Genomic DNA, 13,417 nt, shown 5'->3' on the forward strand with positions numbered 1-13,417 from the left:
ATTGGCTATTATGTGGGGCACTATATGGGGGATTGGCTATTATGTGGGGCACTATATGGGCAATTGGATACTATGTGGGGCACTATATGGGGGATTGGCTATTATGTGGGGCACTATATGGGGGATTGGCTACTATGTGGGGCACTATATGGGGGGATTGGCTACTATGTGGGGCACTATATTGGGGCATTGGCTACTATGTGGGACACTATATGGGGGCATTGGCTACTATGTGGGGCACTATATGGGGGGATTGGCTACTATGTGGGGCACTATATGGGGGGATTGGCTACTATGTGGGGCACTATATGGGGGGATTGGCTACTATGTGGGGCACTATATGGGGGCATTGGACACTATGTGGGGCACTATATGGGGGCATTGGACACTATGTGGGGCACTATATGGGGGCATTGGACACTATGTGGGGCACTATATGGGGGCATTGGCTACTATGTGGGGCACTATATGGGGGCATTGGCTACTATGTGGGGCACTATATGGGGGGATTGGCTACTATGCGGGGCACTATATGGGGGCATTGGCTACTATGTGGGGCACTATGTGGGGGATTGGATACTATGTGGGGGATTGGATACTATGTGGGGCACTATGTGGGGGATTGGATACTATGTGGGGCACTATATGGGGGATTGGATACTATGTGGGGCACTATAATGGGGGATTGGATACTATATAGGGCATTTTTGGGGGGATTGGATACTGTATAGGGCACTATTCAGTCAGCAGCATGTGGTGATTGTAGGGGAGTGGCTATGGAGGGTCGCTATGGGGGCATGGCTATGGAGGGTCGCTATGGGGGCGTGGCTATGAGGACAGCGGCGCACATGTCCCTCTTTGCAAAAGTTGGGAGGTATGCTAATGATGAGGAGGGTGGGGAGGAGGGGCGGAGGGGTGATGCAAGGTTAGGGCACGGATACTCTAGGCCACGGCTGTTTGGCACAGGGCTGCAAGTTTAAAAGTTGTTTTTTAGGACATCCCCGGCATCCCCTGCCAAATGGACCACAGGACAGATCTTGGAGTAAAAGCAGCTATCCGAAGGTACAAGAGGTTTGGGGGGGGGGGGGGGGGCAGATTGTGGGTACAGAGTTATTTAATGGGTCTAATCTGTATCCTGACTGCTATTTTCAAGACTTGGAGCATCTTATGTGTTATGGATAAAAACAATAAGATCAGGAGGGGATGGAACGGACGTGGATTTCTGTGCATTACATGTATGTGAAAGGGGCCTGCCACTCTAATGGTGGGTTCACACATAACGTATCCGCAGCAGATTTCACGCTGCCCCAGCTGAGTGGGACGTCCAAATGCCGGGAACCCCTGAAGCAAGCTGGAGCCTGGACAGGTAATGTATGTACAGGGCCGTGGGGGGTTAAGAGGCTACCGCTTACATACTCACAGCGGGGTGACAATTCTGTAAATGTGTAATCTCATTGAAGGGATCCGCAGCGGATATGTTATGTGTGAACCCACTCTAAAAAATAAAGCCAGCTCTCCCACTGTCAACCCTTTCCTAATGCTGGAAGACCCCCAATGATTTGGTCCTATGGAGAGGTGATCAGTTTTGATCTTGAATGATCCCTTTTTAAATAAAAGTTCCACACACCAGCTTTTAAAAAGTTATTGTAACTTAAAAAAAAAAATTGACGTGTGACATGGTCAGGGTCTGGGTATGCAATCCCCTCCATCCAAATCATTTAAAGGGGTAGTGCAGTGCTACACATTTATTACATTACAAAGTTATACAACTTTGTAATGTGTGTTATTAAAGTGAGTGGCCCCCTTCCCTGTGTTCCCCCCACCCCCGGAAGTGTGGTGCATTATACTCACATAATCACTGTCGACCCCGGGAGCCATCTTGTGTCGAACACATCCGGGGGTGGTGGGACACAGGGAAGGGGGCCATTCACTTTAATAACACACATTACAAAGTTGTATAACTTTGTAATGTGTGTTATTTAGTGAATAAATGTGTAGCACCGCACTATCCCTTTAAGGAGATGGGGCAAGCTTGCAAGTAAATGAATATCTATAGAAAAGGCTATATAGTACAATAGACAGATGACTAGTCACGCAGACTACAGTTCTATAAATACAATGTGGATGAGATATCTTTTCATCTTCTTTATATGTGGCATAGTTACACCCCGGACCTAATGTTGCGTATAATGTTATGCTTGCGGTCTGCTAAGTAGATGACAGATGGCATATGTGAACAGGAACATGTCTGGCAGGACTCCATAACTTCTGTGGTTTCCAGTCGGGATCAGACTTGTATGTAGGAAGAATGTTTAACAACAGCAACAACCAGCTTTACTACATGACACCACCATGAAGCATGATCTGCATATAACAGAGGACGACGTGCAGGAAAACACATGATGGCTCACCAAAACAACGTCCACAATGCAGGAAGAAGCGACAATATGAGGTGCCCGCACCCTCACATGCCATAGGAGAGCACAGAACAAGCAATATTTGTACTGGTTTCTATGATGAGGAAATGTCATCCTGTAACGAGAATCATCTCATCCTCCAATCTAGTAGAGGGACATAACATGGTGCTTCCATACAGCCAGCATACCCCTCCAGGCTGCCCACCTTATAACTGGGTGGGGACCCCCCCATCAAGCCTAATTTACATAAGCACTCTGGAATTTTTTTGTATTTGTCCCCCCCCCCCCCTCCGTGCGCTGACACATATACTCACCAGTGATGTTCAGTTATTCGGTGTTGCGACACTGTTCAAATCCTGCGCAAGTTTACGTCACCGCTCTTCTGACCCCTCTTTTGTTTCCATGTTGATTGAAGGCTGAAAGTCCCGCTGTCCCATAGAGAATGCATTGGAGAGCGTGACTCCCGGCCTTCAATTGACATGGAGACAGAAGAACGGTGACATGAACACGTGCAGGATTTTAAAGCACCGCAGCACCGTTGCTGGTGAGTATACGTGCCAGCTCGCAGGGTGGGGGTGGAAATTAAAAAAAAAATTCTGGAATGCTTCTTTAACTATAAATAGTAGATTTATAATGAAAGGGGGTTATGGTAGTGACAACAGGGGGTATTTAAAGGGTATTGCCATCCCATGAATATACTCATACTCGACCCCATACTCCACTGATCCTGAACGTGTCCCTGGAATGACTGGCGCACACCTCGTGTATGTGGTCAGCGCTCTCTCCATATTTGCCCACTAAACATTGCCGAGTGCTGAAATGTTTATCGCCCCACAGAGAATGAGTGAAGCCCGAGCTGTACACATCCTATGGATGTAAGATGGGAATACCCCTTTAAATATATGCAGTCACCCCTCCAATTTTTTCTATGATTGATTCTATGTTTCTTGGTATAGCGGCTACTGTATGGGTTATAAGTAGAGATGAGCGAACCGGGTTCGGGTCCATCCAAACCCGAGCATTCGGCATTTGATTAGCTGGAGCTGCTGAACTTGGATAAAGCTCTAAGGCTGTCTGGAAAACATGGATACAGCCAATGACTATATCCATGATTTCCACATAGCCTTAGGGCTTTATCCAACTTCAGCAGCCACCGCTAATCAAATGCCGAAAGTTCAGGTTCGAATGGACTCGAGCATGCTTGAGGTTCGCTCATCTCTAGTTATAATCATGACACATAACATGATACTGTAGATACATAGCGGATAAGGTCCATCAAGTTTAACCTATAACCTTACTGGGATTATCCAGAGGACAGCAAAAAACTAGGTGGGCACCAGTCGCCCTATACTAGGCACTGCAGACGAGTGCAGATGTCACTGATCAGCGCTCGATTGCAACCTTGCACAGTCCCATATCCAGCCATGTAAAAGGACCCTTACTGAGATCAGGAATTGTGTGTAAAAGAGACTTGTGACTTGGCCCATTATAAGTCAATGGACGTCATTGGGCACCAACGGCTTTGGGCCTATGACCGATCTTGCGCAACACTGGAATTTCTATTATGAATAGAGATGAGCGAACCTGGAGCATGCTGGAGTCGATCAGAACCCGATCGTTCGGCATTTCGGAAGTTGGATAAAGCTCTAAGGCTATGTGGAAAACATGGATATAGTCATTGGCTGTATCCATGTTTTCCAGACAACCTTAGAGCTTTATCCAAGTTCAGCAGCCCCAGCTAATCAAATACCGAACGTTCGGGTTCGGATCTCTAATTATGAACTGAAACCACAAAGCGAATGTCCCCTGCATTAGCCAGAGGGGAGTGAGTATATGATTCCCATGCAGAACACTATGGTGGTGTACATGGGGCCTTCCAATGAATGACTTATGATGTGCCATGTAATAACAGACACATACATGGTTTCACATTGACGCCACATCTGGCATCTCTATTTACATTACATACTGTAGTAAGGTCCAATTCACCATCTCATCCTCCATTAGGATCTCTATGAAGAGGAATGGACACAGGAGGAGGATGCCAGGGGTACTGATAGGAGGCAGGAGGCCAATATGGAGACATCAATGGTTGCCCATCTGACAGCTGTCATCCTGACCTTCAGGGACTAACCATGACATGGGGCATCCTAACACTCTGCCCTGGGCACCATGACAGATGGATTCCTATCCAGAAGAGCCAAGTGACCACAGTCATTCCTTTGTGATCTTTTCAGCAGGTCGTATATACTACACACCACGCTATGCTCTATATAGGTGTCTCTATAACCTCTCTGTATACACTGTATATACTACACACTACGCTGTGCTCTATACAGGTGTCTCTATAACCTCTCTGTATACACTGTATATACTACACACTACGCTGTGCTCTATACAGGTGTCTCTATAACCTCTCTGTATACACTGTATCTATATAATACAGAGCCCTGTGCTCTATGCAGGTGTCTATGTATGCTCTTTGTGTGTGTGTGTGTATATATATATATATATATATATATATATATATATAGTGTATTCGTATTATTATACAGTGCCATGTGCTTTATACAGGGGTCTACATATATCTCCTCTGTATATACTACACACCACCCTATGCTCTATACAGGTGTCTCTATAACCTCTCTGTATACACTGTATATACTACACACTACGCTGTGCTCTATACAGGTGTCTCTATAACCTCTCTGTATACACTGTATATACTACACACTACGCTATGCTCTATACAGGTGTCTCTATAACCTCTCTGTATACACTGTATCTATATAATACAGAGCCCTGTGCTCTATGCAGGTGTCTATGTATGCTCTTTGTGTGTGTGTATATAATATATTGTGTATTCGTATTATTATACAGTGCCATGTGCTTTACACAGGGGTCTATATATATATCTCCTCTGTATATACTACACACCACCCTATGCTCTATACAGGTGTCTCTATATCCTCTCTGTATACACTGTATATACTACACACTACGCTATGCTCTATACAGGTGTCTCTATAACCTCTCTGTATACACTGTATCTATATAATACAGAGCCCTGTGCTCTATGCAGGTGTCTATGTATGCTCTTTGTGTGTGTGTATATAATATATTGTGTATTCGTATTATTATACAGTGCCATGTGCTTTACACAGGGGTCTATATATATATCTCCTCTGTATATACTACACACCACCCTATGCTCTATACAGGTGTCTCTATATCCTCTCTGTATACACTGTATATACTACACACTACGCTATGCTCTATACAGGTGTCTCTATAACCTCTCTGTATACACTGTATCTATATAATACAGAGCCCTGTGCTCTATGCAGGTGTCTATGTATGCTCTTTGTGTGTGTATATATATATGTGTATTCGTATTATTATACAGTGCCATGTGCTTTATACAGGGGTCTATATATATCTCCTCTGTATATACTACACACCACCCTATGCTCTATACAGGTGTCTCTATAACCTCTCTGTATACACTGTATATACTACACACTACGCTGTGCTCTATACAGGTGTCTCTATAACCTCTCTGTATACACTGTATATACTACACACTACACTGTGCTCTATACAGGTGTCTCTATAACCTCTCTGTATACACTGTATCTATATAATACAGATGTATGCTCTTTGTGTGTGTGTGTGTGTGTGTATATATATATATATATATATACATAATACACATACAGGGGTCTATATATATCTCCTCTGTATATACTACACACCACCCTATGCTCTATACAGGTGTCTATATCCTCTCTGTATACACTGTATATACTACACACTACGCTGTGCTCTATACAGGTGTCTCTATAACCTCTCTGTATACACTGTATCTATATAATACAGCACCCTGTGCACTATACAGGGGTCTCTATATCCCCTCTATGTATATACTGTATCTATATACCACATGACAGACACACACAGAGCACTGTGCACTATACATGGGTCTATATATATATATCCTCTGTATACACTGTAGAGGTGTCTTTGTATCCTCTCTGTGTATATAACACATGACAGACACACACAGCACCGTGCACTATGGAGGTGTCTCTATATCCCCTCTGTATATATACTGTATCCATATAACACATGGCAGACATACACAGCACCGTCCACTATACAGGGGTCTCTATATCCCCTCTGTGTATATACTGTATCTATATACCACATGACAGGCACACAGCACTGTGCACTATACCGGGGTCTATATATTCTCTGTATACACTGTAGAGGTGTCTTCGTATCCTCTCTGTGTATATAACACATGACAGACACACACAGCACCGTGCACTATTGAGGTGTCTCTATATCCCCTCTGACATACATGGCACTGTGCACTATACAGGGGTCTCTATCCTCTCTCTGTATACACTATGGCGGTGTCTCTATATCCTCTGTATACATTATGGAGGTGTCTCTATATCCTCTGTATACACTGTAGAGCTGTCTTTATCCCTTCTGTGTGTATACACTATGGAGGTCTCTATATCCCTGTGTGTATACACTATGGAGGTCTCTATATCCCTGTGTGTATACACTATGGAGGTGTCTATATCCCTGTGTGTATACACTATGGAGGTCTCTAGATCCCTGTGTGTATACACTATGGAGGTGTCTCTATATCCCTGTGTGTATACACTATGGAGGTGTCTCTATATCCCTGTGTGTATACACTATGGAGGTGTCTCTATATCCCTGTGTGTATACACTATGGAGGTGTCTCTATATCCCTGTGTGTATACACTATGGAGGTGTCTCTATATCCCTGTGTGTATACACTATGGAGGTCTCTATATCCCCTGTGTGTATACACTATGGAGGTCTCTAGATCCCTGTGTGTATACACTATGGAGGTCTCTAGATCCCTGTGTGTATACACTATGGAGGTCTCTATATCCCTGTGTGTATACACTATGGAGGTGTCTATATCCCTGTGTGTATACACTATGGAGGTCTCTATATCCCTGTGTGTATACACTATGGAGGTCTCTATATATCCCTGTGTGTATACACTATGGAGGTCTCTATATCCCCTGTGTGTATACACTATGGAGGTCTCTATATCCCCTGTGTGTATACACTATGGAGGTCTCTATATCCCCTGTGTGTATACACTATGGAGGTCTCTATATCCCCTGTGTGTATACACTATGGAGGTCTCTATATCCCCTGTGTGTATACACTATGGAGGTCTCTATATCCCCTGTGTGTATACACTATGGAGGTCTCTATATCCCCTGTGTGTATACACTATGGAGGTCTCTATATCCCCTGTGTGTATACACTATGGAGGTCTCTATATCCCTGTGTGTATACACTATGGAGGTCTCTCTATATCCCTGTGTGTATACACTATGGAGGTCTCTATATCCCCTGTGTGTATACACTATGGAGGTCTCTATATCCCCTGTGTGTATACACTATGGAGGTCTCTATATCCCTGTGTGTATACACTATGGAGGTCTCTCTATATCCCTGTGTGTATACACTATGGAGGTCTCTATATCCCCTGTGTGTATACACTTTGGAGGTCTCTATATCCCCTATGTATATAACACATGACAGGCACAGCACCGTGCACACCGCCGCGGCCGCTTTGTGTCAGTGCAGACCACACCTCCCCGCACACTACAATGGTGCCCGGCGCTGGTTGGCTGCAGCCCCCGGTATATACCGGCTGTGTACGGGGCAGTGTGACCCCCCGCTCCCCGGGCACCTACCGAGAACAGGGTGGAGTAGAAGGACAGGGAGAACTTGATGCAGTAGTAGGTGCGCAGGGCGGCCCTCCATGTGTCACTGCCGGCCATTGCTGCTGCCGCCTATGTGCTCGGCGCTGTGCGCTCCCCGGTCATTGTCTCGGCGCTGGCGCACACTTCCGCATGGAGAGAGACCGTGCACAGGGAGGGGACACCCATTAACCCTTCACTGCTGGCACTGCACCTGCCGCCCACTGCCCGCCACTCACTGCTCAGCCGGGTGGGGAGAATGAATGGGACCATGTGTGGGGATGTGTTATAGTATGTATGTATATATATATGTGTGTGTGTGTATGTGTAGGGATACGTGTCTATGTATGTATGACAGTATGTGTGTGTGTGTGTGTGTGTATATATATATATATAGCTGTGTGTGTAAGGATAGGTGTCTATGTATGTGTGACAGTATGTGTGTGTATATGTGTATATATATATATATATATATATATATAGCTGTGTGTGTGTGTGTGTGTGTAAGGATAGGTGTCTATGGATGTGTGACAGTATACATATATGCATGGCTCTTTGTGTGTGTGTGTATATGTATGTATGACTGTGTAGGGTTACGTGTCTATGTATGTGTGACAGTATGTGTGTGTGTATGTATATATATATATATATATATATATATATATATAGCTGTGCGTGTGTGTAAGGATAGGTGTCTATGGATGTGTGACAGTATACATATATGCATGGCTCTTTGTGTGTGTGTGTGTGTGTGTGTGTGTATGTATGTATGACTGTGTAGGGTTACGTGTCTATGTATGTGTGTATATATGCATGGCTCTTTGTGTGTGTGTGTGTGTGTATACATGTGTGTGACTGTGTGTAGGGATATGTGTCTGTATGTGTGACAGTATGTGTGTATATTAGAGAAAAGCGAACCGGGTTCGGGTCGATCTGAACCCAAATATTCGGCATTTGATTAGCGGGGGCTGCTGAACTTGGATAAAGCTCTAAGGTTGTCTGGAAAACATGGATACAACCAATGACTATATCCATGTTTTCCACATAGCCTTAGGGCTTTATCCAGCTTCAGCAGCCACCGCTAATCAAATGCCAAACGTTCGGGTTCAGATCGACTCGAGGTTCGCTCATCTCTAGTGTGTATATATATATATATATATATATATATATATATATATATATATATATGCATGACTCTGTGTGTCTGTGTGTAGGGTTATGTGTCTATGTATGTGTGACAGTATGTGTGTATATATATATTCATGGCTCTGTGTGTGTGTGTAAATGACTGTAGGGATGAGTGTATATGTGTGACTGTGTGTAGGGATATTTGTCTATGGCTGTGTGAATGTATGTGTGTGTATTTGCACGACTCTGTGTGTAAATGGCTGTAGGGATATGTGTGCTCTCCGTGTGCGTATATGCATGATATTTGTACATGACTGTGTAAGTGCGATGCCCTGGCCCCTGGGGGCCACTTCCGCAGTGCTGGTGTTATGAGCGGGCAATGACCGGGGCAGCTGCAGGGGTTATACTTGTCACGGTATAGGCCTGAGGGCGGCACAGCTGTAGGGCCGGTCTGTGGAATCTGCGGGTGATGATGGGCATGTGATTCTTTGCTGCACCTAGTCAGGGCACCAGTTAGTGGACACCAATGCCAGGGTTCAGTAACAGCGGTTTTATTATAGATGAGGTAACTAGTAGCAACAGTTCTGTCCGGATGCAACCGGGTATATAGCAGGCTTTGACAAATAAGGCAGGAGTGGTGCTGCATAGGCTGTGAGAGTACGTGCCGGATGATGGGAGTAGGAGTATGAGAGAAATAGCGTTGCTGGGTGGATTAGCTTGAGAATAATACTTGCTGTGAATCCTTGCAGCGATGAGGAGAGATAACGGAATGACACCCAGATGAGAGAGAAGACTCCGGACACTTGAGCAGGCAGATACAGCCGAAGACTTGAATATAGCAGAGCAACTGATCCACACTTCTAGTGGTGAAGTGGGAGCTGCAGAGAAGAAGCCCAACTCCTCTGAGGCAGGAGAGGGACAACACACATCCTCCTTGCTTGGAAGCAGGGGGAAGACTAACTTGTTAGGAGGAAGTGGGAGGTCACATGGTTGCTCCTGGCCACAGCTAGTCAGCCATTGGAGGAACCATGGTTACAGGTCACATGATCAACAGCCTTGCATACCACTGTACAATGCAATAATACACAGGAATACATGAGAATACACATGAGAATGCACATTACCAGAGAATACTAGGGGAAAACCAGCAGCAGTTGCAGTGCAAACACTTACCAGAACAGGCATTGACACAGCAAGAGAAATGGCCATAATAGGAGTAATAGTCTGCATGTTCTGGGACACTGCATACCTCCCTAGCAAATTTGAGCCGACCTCGGCGAATCTAGAAGGCAGCAAACATGAATAGACTGGACAATCAAACAACAGGAATGAATGATGAGAGTGAGTGTGATGAGGTGTGTGTTTCCCACGCCCAAGGCACAGGTGAGAAGAGAGAGAATGAGAAACCCTAGTGGCAGGACTTCACCTAGGGGTGCCTAACGTACTCTGGCGACCAGGTAGCTAGTGCGTGAACCATCTGACGTGTAAGCCAGGACAACTTAACTGCTGGCGGGTGACCCTCCATATTCCAGCCAGTTAGACAGTAGGTTTTCTGTTAAATGTGTTACCCTACTGGAAAAGAGAACTGTGAAGACCTGTGTACTACCTTGGCGTGTCTGAGTAGTGTCTTGGATACCTGGAAGAGAAAATAACAAAATAATAAAAGCAAACATACATGGGGAGCTCCCTTTCATACCACTCAATCACACACACAAGCACTCCACAGGCCAAACACACGAAAAGGTATCCAAGGTGCGATATGTATGGACAAGTGTGAAGGTTAGGTATGACTATGTGTGATAACTACTGTGTTGGGACAAGACAGAGGTGAACAAATACTGGAAACAAAAAGGAAGGGAAACACAACAGACAACAAATACTGCGAGGTCTTGAGGAGAACTGGCTCAAATGAATCTGAATGAAAATCTGAGAGAAATCTGAATGAAAATCTAAGAAAAATCTGCATACGAACTGGCTCAACTAAATCTTTCCAGCTATAGATATGATAATAATACACAATAATGAGACTGGATGAGAAAATACACTCCTACATAAACTGGACTTTCTCTGAGGTATATGTAAACTGACTTCTCTTACTCAGAGGAGGAGCTATCTGACTTAGACACTGGAAAATATACTGTTTTACAAAAGAGGCGCTCTACTCTGAGGCAATCTATGTAACCTTGTGCTTGCTCAGAGGAGGAAATACAAATGACTCTGATAACACTGAAATGCCATAGTAGGAAAAGTGCAATAATGAAATAAGTGCAATAATACCCTGTGTGGAACACACTATCACAGGAAAGTGCATTAGGAAGAAAGGGGTTAAGTGTCTCTGTTAGGTAGAGTCTCTTTTAGGCAATTAGACATTGTCCATGTAAAAGGCTCTGGGACAGGCACTAGAGAACTTTTTGTTATTGTAAGTGTCCATCAGCTCATGGCTGGTTAGTACAGGGAACTTGGTCAGGAGGACCAGGCACGAACCTTGAACGTTGCAGGAACTGGAACAAAACAGTTAGACAACAAAAACAGTTTAAAGGGAACCTGTCACCCCCCGTGCCGGGGTGACAGGCTCCCGACCCCCGTTAGAGCCCCATATACTTACCTAATCCCGCCGGGTCCCGCTTCTGGAGGTGGTCGGGTGATGAAGATCTCAGCCGCTGCAGCCCGGCGCGCGCGCTGAGAGATGAGTCCAACACCCATAGAGAATGACAGGAGAGTCCAGCGCTCCGTCATTCTCTATGAGCGTTGGACTCATCTCTCAGCGCGCGCGCCGGGCTGCAGCGGCTGAGATCTCCGTCACCCGACCACCTCCAGAAGCGGGACCCGGTGGGATTAGGTAAGTATATGGGGCTCTAACGGGGGGTCGGGAGCCTGTCACCCCGGCACGTGGGGTGACAGGTTCCCTTTAAGGGCTCTGTTCTCTGTAAGGATACTTAGCAGAAATGTCCTGGAGGACCCTGAGTAGGCTTCTTCTTTTTCTTCTTCCACGGATAGCGATAGCGTGAAGGGCCTGGAGCAGAAGCATCTCTGCATGCCGTAGTGACTACAATGCTGGGCGTCACCGTGATGATAGGAGGAGATGATGGGGGCCACATGATAGGTGACGGTCGAGGTAGAAGAGGCAGCCTTAGCCACAGCAGTGGGGGCAGTAGAGGGGACTGCGGTAGTAGACGGGCCCGCTGTAGTGGAAGCTGCAGGAGTAGCGCTAGGCATAGCGGTGGCAGCTGTAGTGGCAGGCGACAGGGCAGCGAGGGCCTGCTGAATGTCCTCGATCAGCTGCATAATCTTAGGCCCCGGCCCGAGCATGAATTTTGGCAGGGGCGGCGAATCACGCCCTGGAGGTTGCCACAGACCCGGGAATATGAAGGCCTTAGCAGAGTTCTCCCCTTTAGGGCCAGGGACTGAGGACAACAGAGTCGGTCCACTTACAATATGTTCGCTGTCCGGTGATGAGGACCTTTCCGGTACAAGAAGCGAGGTCAGCGGTGCTGGAGTGACCGGGTCCCGGAGAAATGCTGGTCTCAGGTATGGGCCCCTCATTCTGATCAGCAGAGGCCGGGATGAAGGCCCGGCGAAGACTTCCGTCGTCCGACGGGGCAGCGGCCCAGCTGGTGTCGCTGTAGGATGGGAGCTGTGCTAGCAGGCAGGCAGGATTGCTCTCCGGCAGCTCCGGCATCACTGGTCCTGCGGCTGCAGGCAAACGTTTCTCGGGGGCTGCCATCTTATCACGCTTTGGCCGGAACTTGTAGCAGGAAGGGGAGGAGCGCCAGGCTGGAGGATCAGGCTCCAGAATCTGCCCAGCAACAGTGACGTCATCCGGCACAGGCAGCCAATCAGGAGCAGCCAATGGAAAGTCTATGGCGCCGGACGATTCCCGCGCTTTGGCAGCATGGCTGTTAACCCCCTCCTCTCCGGGGTAAGGCGTAGCCAGAAATTGAAGAAGACGGGGGCCATCTTGTGTACTGTTTAGGGCCTGAAACACCTCAATCACCCCCATAGTAATCGGCAAAGTCTCTGGGGGGTTTCAGTACAGTTCTGGGGACACTGACAGTTGGCACAACACAGTCTGTATCCTGTTCGTGACGCCAAAAATGCGATGCCCTG

At 46.4% G+C, this 13,417-nt stretch overlaps 1 protein-coding gene across 3 annotated transcripts in view; it reads right to left on the reverse strand.

The window, feature by feature from the left end:
- Positions 1 to 8,317, reverse strand: part of LOC138765681 (tetraspanin-15-like) — a 113,209-nt gene extending 104,892 nt beyond the window's left edge. For all 3 annotated transcript variants that reach the window (XM_069942666.1, XM_069942676.1, XM_069942656.1), the window contains exon 1: positions 8,177 to 8,317. In XM_069942666.1, the coding sequence (XP_069798767.1) occupies positions 8,177 to 8,263 (87 nt within the window). In that variant the 5' untranslated portion in view covers positions 8,264 to 8,317. The remainder of the gene's footprint in view (positions 1 to 8,176) is intronic.
- Between the last annotated feature and the right edge of the window lie 5,100 nt (positions 8,318 to 13,417).

The sequence above is a fragment of the Dendropsophus ebraccatus genome, chromosome 1 (assembly GCF_027789765.1).
Source record: "Dendropsophus ebraccatus isolate aDenEbr1 chromosome 1, aDenEbr1.pat, whole genome shotgun sequence".
NCBI lineage: Eukaryota > Metazoa > Chordata > Amphibia > Anura > Hylidae > Dendropsophus > Dendropsophus ebraccatus.